The sequence below is a fragment of the Stegodyphus dumicola genome, chromosome 8, assembly GCF_044657685.1.
Source record: "Stegodyphus dumicola isolate Sdum_Otavi_A_Nest chromosome 8, ASM4465768v1".
Classification (NCBI taxonomy): domain Eukaryota; kingdom Metazoa; phylum Arthropoda; class Arachnida; order Araneae; family Eresidae; genus Stegodyphus; species Stegodyphus dumicola.
In genome coordinates, this window is record NC_140775.1 from 11037686 (window position 1) to 11057117 (window position 19432).

The 19432-nt window shown below is 32.8% G+C and overlaps 1 protein-coding gene across 1 annotated transcript; it reads left to right on the forward strand.

The window, feature by feature from the left end:
- The first annotated feature begins 3577 nt into the window (after positions 1 to 3577).
- LOC146995647 (speckle-type POZ protein B-like) lies at positions 3578 to 11074 on the forward strand. The gene has a single exon (XM_085821571.1). It carries the CDS (start codon positions 4303 to 4305, stop codon positions 5404 to 5406), a length of 1104 nt encoding a protein of 367 aa, XP_085677697.1. The 5' UTR covers positions 3578 to 4302; the 3' UTR covers positions 5407 to 11074.
- The last annotated feature ends 8358 nt before the right edge of the window (positions 11075 to 19432 follow it).

Consider the following 19432-nt stretch of genomic DNA (forward strand, 5'->3'; position numbering starts at 1 on the left):
CTCCAAATAAATCTGAATTGGCAAAGACAATAAAACACCTTAAACCGAGAAAGGTCCCAGGGCCCGATAGCATAGACAATGCTATCATTCAAATGCTTTTTAAAATTGCTCCGGACCTTATTGTATTATTGAAAAATACTTGTTGGAGACTCCGACACTTCTCTTTACTTACAAAAAGAGCAGAAGTGGTACTATTTCACAAAAAAGGCAAAGATACTGTCCAAGCATCTTCTTACCGTGCTATATGTCTTCTCCCAGCTTTTGGGAAACTCCTGGAATGCGTTATCCTGTGTATATTACAATACTTCTTATTTCTTAATAATGTTCTGGACCCATCGCAATTTGGTTTTCTTAGAGGCAAATCAACAGAACAGGCAATTTCGAGTCTTCTTTCAGTTATTCGAGCCAACAGAGAATAGAATCTTCATTCTCTCATTATTAGCTTAGATATTCAAGCAGCCTTTGACTCTCTGTGGTGGCCAGACATCCTTGATACCTTGGTCCCTATGGAGTGTCCAGACTCTGGAATTGTTGCACAAAAGTTGCATCGAGGATGACCTCAGAGCTCATGTTTAGGTCCTGTCTTATGGACAGTGGTCGCAAATATATTACTCCAAGAGTTCAAAAATACACCCAATTGTTCTATCATAGCATTTGCAGATGACTTTATTCTTATTGTAAACGGGAAATCAAAACTACAATCAACAGCACAATATTGCCTTGATAAGTTCAGCAATTGGGCTACAGATCATAAAATTACTATTTCAGTCTCTAAGTATCAAGCTATGACAATAGGAGCTGTAGCCCCTCTTAAAAGAAAGCCCACAATTAAATTAATTAGCCCACAATTTTATAATTAAAATAAAACTACAATCAACAGCCCACCTCTATTAAGGTAGTTCAACAAGTCAAGTATCTAGATCTCACAATTGACTCCAGACTTTCTTGGCTGCCGCACTAGAAAAATATTAAGAATCGAATTGGAATTTTGAATAATAACATGATGCGAACCACGGCTAAAACCTGGGGCGTCTCTTCTTCCTTACAAAAAATTTGGTATCAGACAGTCACAGAAAGAATCATTTTGTACTGTGCTGGTGTCTGGGCAACTTCTCTAAATAAACATGAACGCCGTCAACTTCTCTCCATACAAAGAATGCCACTTCTACAAATCAGTAGGGGGTACCGCACAACTTCGACAGCAGCCTTGCAAGTACTAACTGGTATTCCTCCTCTCGACCTAACTGTGGAGCGAGACGCAATACATTCCTGTATATTACGACTGAAAAAACATATCACTTTATGGAATATTCACTTTTCAGCTTCAGACTACGAGACAAAAAATTCAGTTTATCTTTGACACCCTTCCTATAATGATCTAGATTCTTATATTTCCTCTAGATCGCCTCAGTTTCCAATTCACGGGATCGCCATTTACACAGGTGGTTCGCGTACTGAAGTAGGCACAGGCTGTGGCCTGTGTGTCATGCTAAAGGATATTCTGAAACACACTTGGAAAAGAAGATTAAGTAATCATAACTCAATATTCCAAGCTGAATTGACAGCAATAAAGAAAGCTATTCAACTCTCCTGTAGATTCGATACACAAGCCTATGTTTGCAGTGACTCTCTGTCTAGTTTGGAGGCAATTGGTGATATAAATTCCAGAAATCCGCTAGTCACAGAAATACAAAAATTACTTCTCAACATAATGTCAGAAGTTCGTCCACGGTTATCCTGGGTTCCAACACATACGGGCATAGTTGGGAAAGAGCTTGCGGACGAACTTGCCAAGCAAGCAGCAACTGGCATTAACTTGGCGGAACATCCCTTACCCTTGCCAAGTTCTTATCTTAAAAGGATTACTTATAAGCACTTAATGAATCACTGGTAATCCAGATGGAATATTGCAACAACTTGAAGATGAACTTTCCGTTCTGTCCCCATGTCTTTACTAAGATGCTTACATATTCTTCTGCATTGACAACCTTTCTTTCAGGCCATAGACCTTACATAACATGTCTTCATCGATTTGGTATTACAGAACTGGACACTTGTGAATGTGGCCAGCAAGGAACTCCGGATCATTATGCCTTTTCCTGTTGTCTTACGAAAACTTTTCACTTGATCAACCATCTGATCAATACTGGGAACAATGGACTTCACACCTATTAAAAACTAAGGGAGCTCTTACTAAACTGACTAAAATATTACAATTCTGTAAAGAAAGATATTCACAATCATCAACTAGTTAAGTACTCATACGATAGCGACATCCGCACTCATCAAATAGCTAAGTAATTGTTGTATAATCTTTGTATAAATCCATTTTTTTTATTTTTATGCATTCATTTATTTATTTTTTATTTATATTTACGTTTATTTATTTGCATATATTTATTCATTTTATTTATATTACTTTTTCTGTCTTTATTTTATTTTTTATTTTTCCCTTAATTTATTTTATTTTTTTATTATATTAAGTATTTGTAAAATTTATTCAGCAACTTTCTTTTTATTATATTAAGTACCAACTTATAACCCTGAATTATATGTAGCATATGAATGCAAGTTGTCTTCGTTTTTGAAATACTGCCACTGTATCTACTGCTTGATTTTGTTAAAAAATATGTACAGCCCTACCCCAGTAGTGGCGACTGTTAGATTGTAATTGATCTCCTGCTGAGCAGGCACTATTCAGCTTGGTATACACCTTGGGTCAGAAGCCTGCTCAGTGGTGATGAATAAATAAATAAATAAAAAATGTTCTTTTATCCTTCTTTCGGGAGGTGGATGAGGAAGAGCGCCATCGCTTTGTTTTCATCATCATCGGTTGCAATATTTCATTCGAGGAGAAGCCCTATTTATAGATATGTGTGTGTCATGGTGCTCATACAATCAGAGGTATTAATTGAGATCACGAGGTCTTCTCATCAGAAGTGTTCTATAAGGACTTTATGTAGTATGACAGATTTATGAGTTTGGCGATTTCGCCGGCGCCAAGAGGTTAATATAATTTATAAGAAAGAAAGGACTTCGCCAAAATTTAGGAACAGGGATGCAAATTAGGTAGAGAATCGCCAACACATTATTAAGGAATATGATTAGAATTTAATTTAATTAATTGATTTAAAAATATCATTACATATATATACTATATATATAAATTAGTTTATCTTTCCTGAGATCCTTTCATAGTGCTGTAGCTTTTCTACTTGTAGAAATTAATCTTTGCATATATGAGACAGCTTATAACACACAGGCCTAAAATTTTCGTCTTTTACAAATGAAAAGTATATTTTTATTAATAATTTATAGGGAGCTATCAAGCTTAAGTTCAAGTTTTTCGTACGTAAAAGAAAAACAGATTAAGGGAAATTAATCTGTTTTCCTTTAAAAAAAAGATAAAAAAAGATACGTAAAATGAAAACAGATTAAGGGAAGTATTTTCCCTCGAGTATTTATTTTCGTATGCGTATCTCCTATATTATCTATTTAGGGCTTACGAAAGCCAAACTGATAAAGGAACATGTGGCATCTAATAGCCACTCAGAGCTTTAAAAAGGTTTTCAAGGTAAACATCTGAACTCAGAGCGCACGCCGTTAGGGGAAAACTGAGCGCTGTTCGCATCATAAGTTCTCAAATGAAAACTTTGAATAATAATTGAGCTGCTGAAAGAGAATGAGTTAGACGCCATGGAGAAACAAATGGAAGATAATTTTACATTTGTATGGATTATTAAAAATGTCAGTATGTACTTTAAGGAAGAATATTTGTGCAGCCCGTTATTTCAGTTGAACTCTTTAGCGGGCATGAAGTGGGACATTCACTTCTATCCAAGAGGAAACAGATATAAAAATGACGTAGCTATTTATCTCATCAGAAAAGATGACCTTCAAACAGTCAGTGAAGTAAGTTACAGTATTCAGTTCTTGGATTGCAATGAAAAGGAAATTCCCGGCGTGGCACCTAGTGACGATACTCACGCGTTTACAGAAAAACAGTCTTGGGGCTATCTAAGATTTACTAAAAGCAATTTACTTTTCAATTCTCTCAGTAACGACATTCTCATTATTAAGTATACCTTTAAATCATTTTCTGAGACTAATGATCAAGAGCTTCTGCCTTCACTATCTTATAAGAATGGATTGTTTACGGATGTCGTATTACGGGCTCGTGGTACAGAATTCAAAGTGCATAAAGCTATGTAGTCGGCGAGGTGGCCTGAACTGGCAAAAAAACTCGATGAAGAAAAGTCCTCCGAAAAAGAATTTGATATAGAATCGAAAGTTCTGGAAGCCATGGTTAAATACATTTACACTGAAAAAGTAGACTTCAGTGGATATGCGTATTTTGAGGAGATATGTGTCACTGCCGCAAAATATGGACTCCGTATTTTCAATCCTACACCTGGCATAGTAAAAACATGCAAAACCCGCATTAATGCAGAGACAATTTCACTTATGTGGCCAATTGAAAATTTCTCGAGCCTGACGGTAAACACAGAGTCGCGTCACGGATTTAGCATGGATATCCCGGAATTTTGCCAATGGAGCGTAAGAATCCGTATCCGTGAAAAGACTGAAACTGATCAAATATTTGATGTTTTCCTTTGTAAAAGACCTAACTTATCAGGTGTATTCAAACCGATTTTCGTGAAAATTAAGGTATCCTTCGATGATGATAATTCTTCTGAAAATGAGCATTTGTTTACGACAGATGAAAATTGGAAATGTGCAGAGTTTCCGAGGACCATTCCTATAGATCCAGATGATGTCCTGCTACTTCGATGCGAATTTAAATTATCCGATGGCAGTTTTTCTTCTGAGATTGTACAATCATCTTGCGCCATTGTACCTTATATCCCATATAATAATTTGAATAGAAGCCTTCGAAATCTTTATGAAAATGGAACGCTATCTGATATTACTTTAGTAGTTAATTCGAGAATATTTTCAGTGCACAAATTTATTTTGTGTTCCCAGTCCACGGTGTTTCGCAGAATGTTCGAAACCGAAATGATAGAATCGGAAAATAACCAGGTTGAGATTTCTGACGTGGATCTTGATATTATACACGAAATGCTTCTTTTTGTGTATACAGGAAATGTGGGAACACTATGTGAAGAAACAGCCATACAGCTGTACGCAGCAGCTGATAAGTATGATATTCCTGCTCTCAAGAAAAAGTGTTCGACCTATCTGACATCAAATATTACTGTCAAGTATGTTTGCAAAATTCTTCAGTTAGGTGCAATGTATTCCGATGATGATTTGTATCAGAATGCTTTAAAATTTTTTTCTACTCATCTGCAGGAGATTTTCTCAACCGATGAATGGAAAGAGATATCCAGAAACAATTTTTGTGCAACACTTCTGCAAGATGTTGTAGTTCGTAATAATTGATATGAATTATTTTAATAATCAATATGAACTTTGTTTATTGTAATAATAATAATAACTGTTCAAGTGAGTTTTTGAAAATTACATTTTCTTTAGCTGGTGAATTATGTCGGATAGTTATATTTTTAAATCCTGAAGTACCTTTCTGAAGTCATACGTATATATGTCTTAATTTTCTTTTATTAAGTATGAAAAACCAGGACTCAGTCTACCATTCTGCAGTTTTGAAATATGAATATTTTTAATAATGCATCATTTTCTAACTTTCATAACATGTCAATAAATATATAGCATCTTTATTCTATTACATTCCATATTGTTTAAACTTGGTTAGAATGTTTAAAATGTTTCTGAAATTTAATAATTTTTTTTGGCCTAGTTTTTCGTTATGTAATTTTTAATTGAATCCATTTTTTTCTCTTTATATTCTTTTATTTGGATGATTTTATTTTCCAGGATACTTTATTAGCATTACGATATTACTTTTTATGCTTTTTGTTTTTAAAAAAGTTCAGACAAAATTTTCCGAAAGAAATTTTGACGCAGTGTGTTATAGTGACAATATGTATGCAGTTCATATAGGAAACTAAAATCAAATCAGAGAGATCTCAATTTAAATGTTCATATCTACCTTTAAGCTTCTAAGCCAATATACGAGTATATATATATATTTTATAATTTCTTCATTATCATATGTAAATATATTTATTGTAAAGATTTTATATTCTTCGCAACATTAAGATATTAGATTTGGTATTATTTTATAACATAAATTATTTCAGTAATATATAATTTCTGTAGCATATTAGCTTCGTTTCTTTATAATCCAAAGTTGAATTTCGTTTAAAAACACGCAGCGAGACACAAATCTTCATTATCTTACCAGCTATCCGCGTGAAGAAATTCCATTTAACGTAGGCAAAATTAATTCAGAAGTCAAACAACAAAAATCAGTGTTATATTTTCAAAATTTTCACAGGCCTAGTTTCGATGGTTTTACCGAACCACCATCCTCAGCTGCAAAACCGAAATAAACAAGATAGGAACGGCGTGTTATTGTGTCTTAATTATAGGAATATTTAATTTATAAATATATATATTGCTGTAAACTTATAAGTACTGTCGTTATTTTTTCTAATTCCATTCATTAATTTCATTAGTACAATTGTATACTTTTTTTCATTTTAAAATATATTAAATTTATTGATAAATTTCTGTTCAGAACTTTTATGCAAGTTATTGCAAGGCTAGGTTTAAAACAAAAGGACGTTTACAGATCTTTCTTATAATGTTAAAAAAATTAATCCAGTGATCTCATTTATCTTAAAATTTGTTTATTTAGTCATAATATATAAGGAATGAAATATTTAATTCCAAATTTTTGAAATGTTTGACTAAGAAGATGTATTATAAGTGAAAAGTACAATCGTGTGTTGATACAAGATGATCCCTTAAAAGAAAAATATTTAAAATTGTGAGTTCGTTGAGATATAGTTAATTATTGATGGCTGAAAAGATATTTTAATCTGTGAGAAAGAATTGCACCAATTCTGTCAAATGTTTCTTAAAAACTCCAGTTTAATGCAGAGGAAAAAGCAAAATCTGTGGAAAACGACATCATCCCAACGTCGAAACAAAACTGCATAAGCTCGCATTTTTAACCTAAAGGATCACGTTTTGTATAAAATACTCGTTACAACTTTTTTTTCATATTCGCCATCCATTTCCAGAGTTCCTGAATTCTTTATTAATTTATTACTTTGCTGAAAATGTTCTCTACGGGAAGAAAATTCTCTCCCAACTTCATGTTTATAATGGTATCCGAAAGAACTTCGAATCATATTTCATTGTTTCTGTTTGTGCAATAGTTTTTAATTTAGCCACAGAAGATACGCAAACTTCAGTGCATATGTCCAAACGTACACAAGCCCAGACTGAATATGCTTTTCTTCAGATGTCCCGAAAGAATTCTGAATCCGGAAATACGGCGTTTTCATGATCGAGGAATTAAAATTTGTTGTATTTTCATTATTGTTTACGCAAGCGCTACTTGGAACTTTTCATTCATGATTCAGTTTTATCACTGAGATTTATTCGCGAAACCTGATTTAAATATAAAATAAAGATTTTCCATAAATAATTTATTTCTTCGTTAAACTAAATATATATATATATATGACTGGTTGAATTTCCTGTACGGCCATTAAGTTTCGTTACACTATATAGGTGGTTTCAAGATCTGTTTAGGATGTAGAAAAAGTCACGTATCAATAATAACGACTTTTTTTTTTCCCTTCTGCATATAAATTAAATCTTGGTGCAATATTTGACAGTGATGAACGTACATTATCTTCAACGTTTTTCAAGGTTGAACGATATTTGTAAAGCATTAAAATTAAAAATGTCGTTTCACGAAAGTCGGTGCTGCTGAACAGCAATAGAATACTTAACACGATTTCAGAAATTGTGCGAAATTCAGTTCTAGCTCCGAATATAGAATTCCATCAGAGATTTTGAGTCACTCAATAAATCAACAATTTACTCTTGGACTTTACATGCCAGGCGATAAATACCACTAATGTCAATCAAATATGGTTTCTAAATCCAACATATTTTTTTTAATTAAAATTCGATATAAAGTATTTGCAAAATTGTGTGTGTGGGGGGGGGATTATGGCAAAGCCACGAGGGCTATCTCCCTAAAGGGAGGGATGCCTTTCGTGGAGGACTTTGTAAGGGAAGCTGGCTCGTATACACGTACACATGGGGAAAACCACGAAAACGCCCATGCAGCCAGCCCGTTCGCGGGATTAGAACCTCGGACCGAACTACCAGTGTTCAGCGACTTTACCGCTCGGCTGATGGTGGGCCTGCAAAATGGTGTTTCTAGGGTTTTGAGTGGTCTATAATAACTTTTTCAATTAAAGATTTACAATAATTTTTAATTTTTTTATAAAATTGTCGATAATCGAAAACGTTTCGAATGGCTCGTTTCCCATCCTGTTCTTCCAAATACTAGTCTTTTTGACAAAACATTTTTTTCGTTTGAAATATTAAAGTGGCCCATTTTCAAATTTTGCTTACATATAATGTCCCAGACGAAAAGAAAGAAAATTCAATACGAATGAATATTTAAAGTTTAATTTGAGAACTTCTTTATGTAAAGATAACTATAAATATATTTCTACAATTTAAAATAAAATCAATTGAAATTTTTTAGATATAAATTTAGAAAATCAATAAAGATAATTTGTCTTCCGCTTCATGTCATGTCCGTCATTACCCGTGAGATTATTTTACCCGAAATTAGTCTCTAAATCTGCTTGAAAGGGGCAGTACATATTCAAAGTAATGATCTCAAATTAATTTATTGATTTGCTAAACACAAGAACTTCTGAAGCTAATTTTTAACATGAATATAACACACTAATAGTTCATATTTAAAAAAATTAAACGTCTTGATTAAAAAATTAAATTTGGTTACAAAACAAAGTGGTTGAGTAACATAAAATTCGAAAGGGACAGGAATTTTTGCCTACGATCATATATTTAAAGATTTTTCAATTGATTTTTTTTTTAATATTTTAAACTGTAGAAATATATCTATAGTCATCTTTACGCAATGCAATGCTCAAAATTAAACTTTAAATATTACTTTATCTTGAATTTTCTTTCTTTTCTTCTCGGACAGCATAATTAAGCAAAGTTTGAAAATGGGCCTAATGCTATTTTTTTCTTTGAAGAAACAAGTTGAGATCGTTTAATTTCTTAATGTCTGACAAATAGCCTCATTTTCAAAAACAGCAACAAACAGATTTTTGTTCCGTTAAATATAGAATAATTTCGTCTTTTAACAAGAATAATTTTTCTTAAGCTTAAATGCCACTGTCCCACCAGCGGCCGAGCGGAAGTTAAAATACTTAACTTACAATTTTGAAACTTATTGAGAAGCACCGTTTTAAAATAAATTTAAATTAATAACAAGGACACTGTATTGTTGAGCACTTGCGTCACTCATATGGTTTAAAATTTGTATCTATGTCTTCGTGGAATTTAACGCTGAAAGAAAAGTAAATAAAACTTTGCAACGAGAAATTTTAAATACGCACGAAATTTGTATTTGCTTTAATAGAAGGATTAACTTAATACCGAATGCCCTCGGAAATATGTTGCCACATGGCCTACATTTTCGTTGTTTTCCCTTGTAAAATGTAAATAGGAGCTTGTTTCCCTTAGAAAGACATCCACGAAGGCAATCCTTCCCTTAGGCAAATAGCCCTCGTATGTTCGTCATACTTCATTAAAAAAAAAACATAACACTATTACCTTTCTCTCTACAGAAGATGAGCGAAAATATTCTCGAGAAATGTGAAAAATTAACTTTAAAAATAAATATAAAAAATATGAAAAAAAGTTGAAAAGAACGGTTAAGAAATTAGACTGGAAAATCAATTGATAAAAGATCTAATTTTTCAGAAAATTTTATTTTCATAACAGAAATGAAAGAAATCACAACTATTTTAATCTCACAACTAAAATGCTGATATCAATTATACGAGATTGCTTTTGTTTTCCAGTTTTTAACAGGTGAGAATGAATACCATTTAATTTAGATTAGGTTAGATTATTGAAATATACCTATGAAAGCTTTCTGCCTAAGAGAAGGGATGCCTTCGTGGAAGACTTTCTAAAGGAAATTGGTTGTATTCACATTATACGTAGAAAAATAACCGAAAACTAGACATGCACACAACTCGTTCGCCTGAATTCTAATCCAAAAAATGTCGAGCTGCCAGTAATCAGAAGTCTTAATCGCTCAGCTATTGGTCATTTTATTTAGATATTTTAAAGGTTAGGTTAGGTTGAGTTTGGCAAAACACATGAAGGCTATCTGCTTAAGAGAAGAAATGTTTAGGTACTTTAAAAAGAACAGCTTCTAATTTATTATTTAAACTAGCAGCTTCGCTGCCAGCCTTCGCCTGGCTTTTAAATGTACCGGAAAAATGGCTGAAGGGAACACCAAACGTTAAATTTAAAAACTGCGTACAATTTTACTCTGCAGAACAACTTCATAAAAATGTTATTACGTATAAAAAAATTAGAATGAAATAAGCAATATCCCTTAATACAAATATTAATTATCCTAATAAATAAATTAACCAATTTTTCTTTGCAAAATCTTAAGAATTCAAATGGTATAAAGGAGGTTGAACTTTGTTTCCTAAAAAAATCACTCAAAACTTTTCAATATCGTAATGACAGTGAAATGAGCAATAAATAACATAAAAGAATACAAAAAATTCTGAAAAGCAATGTATAATTAATGATATTTTATCTTATATTTTCAAGAGAAAAAAATTACAATGAAATAAGCTATATCTCCTAACACAAATATTAATTATCCTAATAAAAAAATTAACCAACTTTCCGTTGAAGAAAAGATCATGCAAAACTTTTCAATATTTTACAAACAGTGAAATAAGCAAAAAATAACATGAAAGCAACTCAAAAAACATAAAATTCCGAGCAGAAATTTACTCTGCAGAACAACTTTATCGAAAAAAATCAATAAAAATATTACATATATATATATATAAATGACAATGAAATATGCCAGTATCTTAAAAAAGTGACATAAGAAATACGATGAAAAATTGTTGCCAAACCCATATTTCTAAAAGAATGAAACTTTTCAAAATGATGCGATTTCATCGAAAATCTATCAACAACAATAAGAAAGGAAAATTGTCGCCAAAATCACATTTGTCAAGATGTGAGAAGTGTACTCGGAAGCTTCATTTAAAAAATTCTTTAAAAATACAAAATATTATCATTTTTTCAAAATTTTTTTTGTAAAAGCAATCGCAAATCACATTGAAAAGGTGTTAAGCTCCCTTTGTTAAATAAATTCGTATTTACTCGATTTATTGAAACACGAAATTTATTTAAATTTTGTAAAATTGCTAAGTGCCTACGTTTCCTGACGATGTGAAAATGGAGTGTGTAGAGTAAAATCTCGCTTTCCTATGGCCCATTATGTCTCAAAATGACGCGATTTCGTCACAAAACGTAAAATTTAAAAAAATCTAATTCGAATTTCGAAAAAATCGCTTCGAGGTGCACTGGCTCTTGTCTAGATGCACCTATGTACCAAATTTCGTAGTCGTGGGTCTATTAGCTTACGCGCAGCGCGAACGAAAGACACACACACACAGACAGACTCTTCGTTTTATTATATGTAGAGATATCCAAACGATATAAATTCTTCAGACATTCCATCAGAAATACTCGTTTTTAAAGGTCTCGTTATTTGAGTAATCCTTATAGTTAAAAGAAAACCAAATCTTTTCAAGATAATTCAGAAATACAGTTTAGTTCAATCCTACCTGAACTCGGAAATTATGTTCAAAATATTTTCAACGTTGCTTATTGCTATTCTCAGGCCAAATGTTTAAAAAAAGCTACAATTAAAAAAAAGTTTTAAAAGAAAGGTAGAGAATCTTCTTTTGGGATCCAACTTTTCATGTATCGTTATCTTCTTCATGAAACATAAATTAAATAATGAAGAAGATTAAAAAAAAAACATATTATCAAGTTTATTTACTTCGTTAAAAGCAAGAAAAATTAAATTACCGAAAAATCTTTAATATTAATGCAATACTTTTTACTAAATCAGGAAGTGATATTTTGAAATCTGGTACCATATTTAATATTATAATACTGAATTGTAAAACTCGCGATACATAATCATTTTCAACCGCTTGGTTTTAGTACGAGAATTGATTTCCTAACTATCCTAAGTAAATATATTTACTGTAAAAATTTTATATTCTTTGCAACATTAAGATATTGGATTTCGTATTATTTTATAACATAAATTATTTCAGTAAAATATAATTTCGGTAGCATATTATCGTTTCTTTATAATCCAAAGTTGAATTTCGTTTAAAAACACGCAGTGAGACACAAATCTTAATTATCTTATCAGCTATCCGCGTGAAGAAATTTAATATAGGCATAATTAATTCAGAAGTCAAACAACAAAAATCAGCGTTATATTTTCAAAATTTTCACAGGGCTAGTTTCGATGGTGTTACCGAACCACCATCCTCAGCTTCAAAACCGCTGAACAAGATAGGAAATAATGATTAGATAAGATAAGAAAGCCTGGCCAAGAATAAGCAAGTGGCTCCAGGCTTTCTTATCTTCGGCGTGTTATTGTGTCTTAATTATGGGCATATTTGTTTTATAAATAATAGGAAGAAATATTGTAGCGAGCTTGCTAAAAAGTTACCAGGAGCTGTAGCTCCATAAAATATTTTAACGCAGTATTTTTAAAATATTAACATAGAAGTAAGTTGTTTTATAAATATATATATTGCTGTAAACTTATAATAAGTACTGTCGTTATTTTTTCTAATTCCATTCATTAATTTCATTAGTACAATTGTATACTTTTTTGATTTTTAAATATTTTAAACTCATAATTTTAAATTTATTGATAAATTTCTGTTCAGAACTTTTATGCAAGTTATTGCAAGGTTAGGTTTAAAACAAAAGGACGTTTACAGATCTCTCTTGGAATGTTAAAAAAAAAAAATCCAGTGATCTCGGTTATCTTAAAAATTGTTTATTTAGTCATAACATATAAGGAATAAAATAGTAAATTCTAAGTTCTTGAAATGTTTGACTGAGAAGACGTATTATAAGTGAAAAGTACAATCATGCGTTGATACAAGAATTCGCTACCCTTGAAAGAAAAATATTTAAAATTTTGAGTTCGTTGAGTTATAGTTAATTATTGTTGGCTGAAAAGATATTTTATTCTGTGAGAAAGAATTGCACCAATACTGTTAAATGTTTCTTAAAAAACACCCAGAAAGACTTAAAATCTGTGAAAAAGGACATCCGAAATCTTCCCAACGTCGAAACAAAACTCATAGCTCGTAGATTTATTAAAAAAGGATCAAATTTTGTATAAAATACTTCGACAACCTTTTTCTTTTTTCGCATTTGCCATCCATTTCCAAAGCTCCTGATTTCTTTATTAATTTTACACACAGAAATTTTTCATTACATTTCTGAAAATGTCTGTTGGAAGAAATTTCTTTTCCAAATGCAGGTTTATAATGCTATCCGAAGGAACTTTGTATCATATTCCATTATTTCAAGTTGTGCAGTTGTTTTAATTTAGGCGGAGCAATTACGCGATCTTAGTGAATATGTCCAAACGTACGCAACCAAGACTGAATATTCTTTTCCTCAGATGTCCCGAAAGAATTCTGAATCCGGAAATATGGCGTTTCCATGATCGGGGAGTTAGAAACTTGTTGCCTTCATTATTGTTTACACGAGAGCTTCTTAAACTTTCATTCATAATCCATGTTTTACACCGAGATTTATTCGCAACCCCAGATTTAATTATAAAACAAATAATTTCTTCATTAAACTATATACGGTTGAAAATGCGTGGTTTCAAGATGTTTCAGATGTACATAATTCAATGAACGGAAAATCACGTATCAATAAGAATGATGCTTTTTTCTTTTCTTTTCTTTTCTTTTTTTTTTTTTTTTTTTTACTGCATATAAATTAAATCTTGGTGCAATGTTTGACAGTAATGAACGTAAAGAGTCTTCTGCGTTTGTCAGGGTTGAACGATATTTGTAATTAATAAGCGTTAAAGTGAAAAATGTCGTTATTGAATACGGTTTCAGAAATTGTATGAAATCAGCTTCGATATAGAATTTCATCAGTGATTTTGAGTCACTCAATAAATCAACAATTTCCTCTTGGACTTTACATGCCAAGCAATAAATACGACTATTGTCAGTCGAATATGATTTCTAAATACAATATATAATATTTTTAATTAAAATTCGATATAAAGTATTTGCAACTAGGGTTTTGAGTGGTCTATAATAACTTTTTAAATTACGGTTTACAATAATTTTTAATTTTTTTATAAAACTGTCGATAATTGAAAACGTTTCAAATGGCTCTTTTCCCATCCTGTTCTTTCAAATACTGGTCTTTTTGACAAAACATTTTTATCGTTTGAAGTTACAGAGTGGCCCAATTTCAAATTTTGCTTACATATGATGTCCCAGAAGAAAATAAAGAAAATTCAAGACGAATTAATATTTAAAGTTTAATTTGGGGAATTCATTATGTAAAGATAACTATAAATATATTTCTACAATTTAAAAAAATCAATTGAATTTTTTTAGATATAAATTTAGCAAATCAATAAAAATAATTTGTCTTCCGCTTTATGTCATGTCCGTCATTACCGTGAGATTATTTTACCCGCAATTAGTCTCTAAATCTGCCTAAAAGGAGCAGTACATATTCAAAGTAGTCATGCTTAGCTTGACTAGTTTATAATGATCTCAAATTAATTTATTGATTTGCTAAACACAAGAACTTATGTAGCTAATTTTTCACATGAATGTAACACACTAATAGTTCATATTTAAAACAATCAAACGTCTTGATTTAAAAAATTAAATTAGGTTACAAAACAAAGAGGTTCAATAACATAAAATTCGAAGGGGACAGGCATTTTTGCCTACGATCACATATTTAAAGATTTATATGTAAAAATTTTTCAATTGTTTTTTTTTTTTTTTTTTTTTTTTTATATTTTAAACTGTAGAAATATATCTATAGTCATCTTTATGCAATGCAACGCTCAAAATTAAACTTTACATACTACTTTATCTTACATTTTCTTTCTTTTCGTCTCTAACAGCATAATTAAGCAAAATTTGAAAATGGGCCTAATGCTATTTTTTCTTTGAAGAGACAAGTTGAGATCGTTTAATTTCTTAAAAATGTCTGACAGAAAAGCCTCATTTTCACAAACAGCAACAAACAGATTTTTGTTCCGTTAAATATAGAATAATTTTGTCATTTAATAAGTATAATTTTTCTTAAGTTTAAATGCCACTGTCTCACCAGCGGCCGAGCGGTGGGACAGTGGTAGTTCGGTTCGAGGTTCGTATCCCGGCGAACGGGCAGGCTGTAGGGAAGTTTCCTGGATTTTCCCTTGTGTAAGGTGTATATGAGCCACTTTCCCTTAGAAAGTTTTCCACGAAGGCATTCCTCCCCTTAGGCAGATATCTCTCAAGTGCTTGGCCATCATTAAATAAACCAAACCAAGCTTGTCGTCCTGCCTTACTTCTGCCTGTATTAATAAATTTTTAGATTCGGAGTCCTAGTCCGTGTTAAAACAAATCTAGATATTCAATAATCATTGATTACTCTAAGCCTAGGCAGAAATGTCTTCCATTCTTCAGTCATGTTTTGGAACAGGCTGCGAAAGTTTAGAAATAAATTTTAAAAGAATCAGTTAAAAAATTTACAATTTTGAAACTTATTGAAAAACACCGTTTTAAAATAAATTTAAATCAACAATAAGGGCACTGTATTCTTGAGCACTTGCGTCACTCATATGGTTTAAAATTTGTATCTATGTTTTCGTGGAATTTAACGCTGAAAGAAAAGTAAATAAAACTTTGCAACCAGAAATTTTACATACGCACGAAATTTGTATTTGCTTAATAGAAGGGTTAACCTAATATCGAATGCCCTCGAGAATATCCCAGTTTGGTGACGTTTCGTAAAGGAATTGTGTTCCCAATACTGTAATAAATTAAGTTAACAGGGAGATGGTTCGACTGTAGTTGATTTTTAACTTTCAGATAAGGAATTTACTGAACATTTTTGGTAATGACAATGTTCAAAGCTTCACCCCTTCCTGTATGATGATATCTCGTGGGGCTATTTGAGCCATAAATTTTTAGATCATTAGCGCATAATTATACAGAAAATTTCCGTTTGCGTTAGGTCGTCGAGAGTTCCATGTGTTATGCTTGGAGTTGAAATCACCTGCGATGATGACTGGAAGAGTAATATTGTTGAAACAGCTTAGATCACTGGCCCTTATGGTGTTTTGGGGGGCACGTAAGCCGAGACGAAAATTACAGGATCATTGGTGCACGATGACAGCTGTGAATTCTATGCTGGTGTTGCCTGTGAGGTCGTAACGTGTGGGCTGCAGGTAATTTTTAACCAAGATTACAGTCCCACCTCCGCGATTAAGCTGGTGATCGTTTCTGAAAGTTTTGAAACCTTGTATTTTAAATTTACCACTAGCATTTAAGTGTGTTTCGTTCGCAAGAAAGACATCAATGTCATGTTGGTTGATTTAGTTAAGGATTTCGGCATTTTTATATCGTATGCCATTCGCGTTGAAATACGTGACATTCAAACTGCTAGGAGCAGTAATGTGAAAACTTGTAATATTTCTATATAGTTTAGAATTCATAGTTGATGCTGGAAATAAGTTCAAGAGCTTCATAGCTAATCTGGATTTTGTCCATTATGGATTTAGCTTTAAAAAATCTTTGAAATAAAGTTGTTCTTTGGTTAATGAGATTTATTATCCATTTTAGGAACGATTGGGCGAAGCTACTATTTTCATTTTCCTTGTCTGTGTTCCGATTGGTATTGTTATTTTCTTCCTCATTATCATTTCTTTTGCTGCTGTTAGCAGAAGTCTGGATCGGTAACGGTGGGAATGTCCCTTGGGTGAAGGACTGTTTTTAGCATTTTTATACTGCTCGAGCTTGGCTTTTCTGAGTTCAATATTTTATGTCTGGGTGCATTTCACATCCGTGATAAGTCGAGACGTGGGGTCCTCCGCAAAGGGCGCAGGTTCCTGGGATATTTCTATCTTTCTTGCACGTATACGTGGCATGATTTTCTGCACACTTCATACAGCGCGTTTTATGTTTACACTGATTTTTGCTATGTCAGTACCTTTGACAGTTGTGACACTGCTTTGGACCGAGCGATTGCTGAAATGGCTTAATCAAGACACCTAGGTCTAAAATGTGCTTGATATCGTATATCTTTTTTCCTTCTACGCTTCGTTTAACTTCAGCAAGAAAAGTAGGCATTTTAACTATTTCACCTTCTATTTTCTTAGTAAACTGTTTAACTGATTTAATGGGAATCTCATTTTCTTTTAATTCCTCCATGATATCTTCCGGTTTGGTGTATGCGGGCACAATCTTTTAATAACCGCTCTGATGGGTTTTTCGTTTGGCAACGGAAAAGTATGATAAGGGATGGTTTTTCTCATCCAAATAGGTGGTAGTATTCCTATAGTCATCCGAATATTTAACTTTAATGTGAATTTCGTCACCTGTTGGACTACATTTCATTTGAGTAGTACGTATTTTAATTTCGTCTCTTAATTTTTTCCAATCCTGTACATCTGAAACTATGATCGGGGGTATCCTTTTGGTGGTTTTATAAAGTTGAATTCTCCTGCTTCGTTTCTCGCATCTTGTGAATTAATAACTTGAACCTCCATGTCATACTGATTCGGCAGAGGCGTGTATTTATTTTTGACCAAAGTGATTGAAACATCACTAGAATCACCTAAATTTCGTTTATGAGTCTTTTTTTGGTTTAATCCACTCATCTTTTGGATTACTACTTTCGTCTTCCTGTCCGTTTGAGGTAATATGTAGTTTATCATTAATAAATTGGATAACTTCGTCAAGTTTGGTTTTTCCTTTGAAAATTTCCTGAACATCGTCAGAGTTAATTTTATCTTTATGTTCCCTGGAAAATCTTAGTAGCTCTTCTAGAGCATGAATTTCTTCAGCACTATCATTATCTACTATCGCTAATCCATTATCAATTTGGATACGTTTTATGCTAACATGGGCAAGTGTGCCATCTATAGCCTCGAGTGTGTCATTGGCACAAATATCTAAAATTTTGGGTTTTTCCTGAGCCAAATGAAATTTAATATCCGCTCCTAACTTTTCGCTATTATCCATCTTAAATATTTTACTCAAAATATTTAATCGTACCCTTAAGCAAAGCAATCTCTATCGTGAAACTCATCCTAGAAAATCCTAGCATAAAATCCAAACACAAAGAAATGCAAAGATACTTACGAACCTGAGACTGCTGTACCAAGTACGTCCTTCTCTCCGCAAATCCAAAGCTGAATCGATCGGTGAGCGTTCCCTTTGATACTTTGATACGAACCTGATTATGCAGGGTTTCTACTGCTGCAGCAGTATTTCCCTGCAACCTGAGATGTTTCCACGATGAGCATGGTGATGAGGTTTACATGAGTAGATCCCAAGATGGGATATCAACATTCAAAAGAAAGAAAATGGCCCAAAAACATGGCTTGGGGAAGTGAAGAATCTGCTGGATATCTTGGAGACCAGTACTTCCAAAAGTCGTTACCCACAATATCGAACTGACGAGCTGCGGATCTGTAGGTCTATGCTCTATCCGTTCGGTACTCTGTTGATGCTCGATGCTTGTGAAAATATTAAGTGACTAAGAAGCAGATCAGGAACTTGTGTGGAGAAAGCGTCCAAAGTCCGACGTGGGATGACATAGTTTTAGCTGTTTTGACTTAACATATTAAAGACATGAGCTGTGAAGGGCCGAGCAAAGTAGTCGTCATCGATAGCACGTCAGAAAAATCAGCAAAGTGGTTATGGAGGACTTTTTGATAGAAACTTTCGTTCAATTTGTTGAAGTGTGTCTGAACGTAGTCGATGTTCAGATCTCTATGAAGATTTTTGTTCCTGATGAAGTAAGGTGCTCAAGTAATTAGTCGTAAAAATTTATTTTGGATGGTTTGCAGTTTTTCAATTTCGTTACGTTTTGCATTTGCCGAGACGGGCGAGGCATATGAACAGATGGGACGGATGATGGTAGTATAAATACGCTTTTTCCCGCTCACGCTGAGTCCAGAGTTTTCTGAGAGTAAAAAATAAAGTTTCCGCATGATAGCGTCATGGAGGTAGGAAGTAAGATGGAGTCGCCCTAAACAAGTTTCTCTGTACCCTGCTCTGAAGCACAGGCGATCCCTACGTGGTGACCAAAACATTGGGTCATTTACCATTGAGTTCTATGGGATTTGACGCGTTAGGGTGTAAATATTTTGTAATTACGTCGCAAATATACATATAAATGTATATAT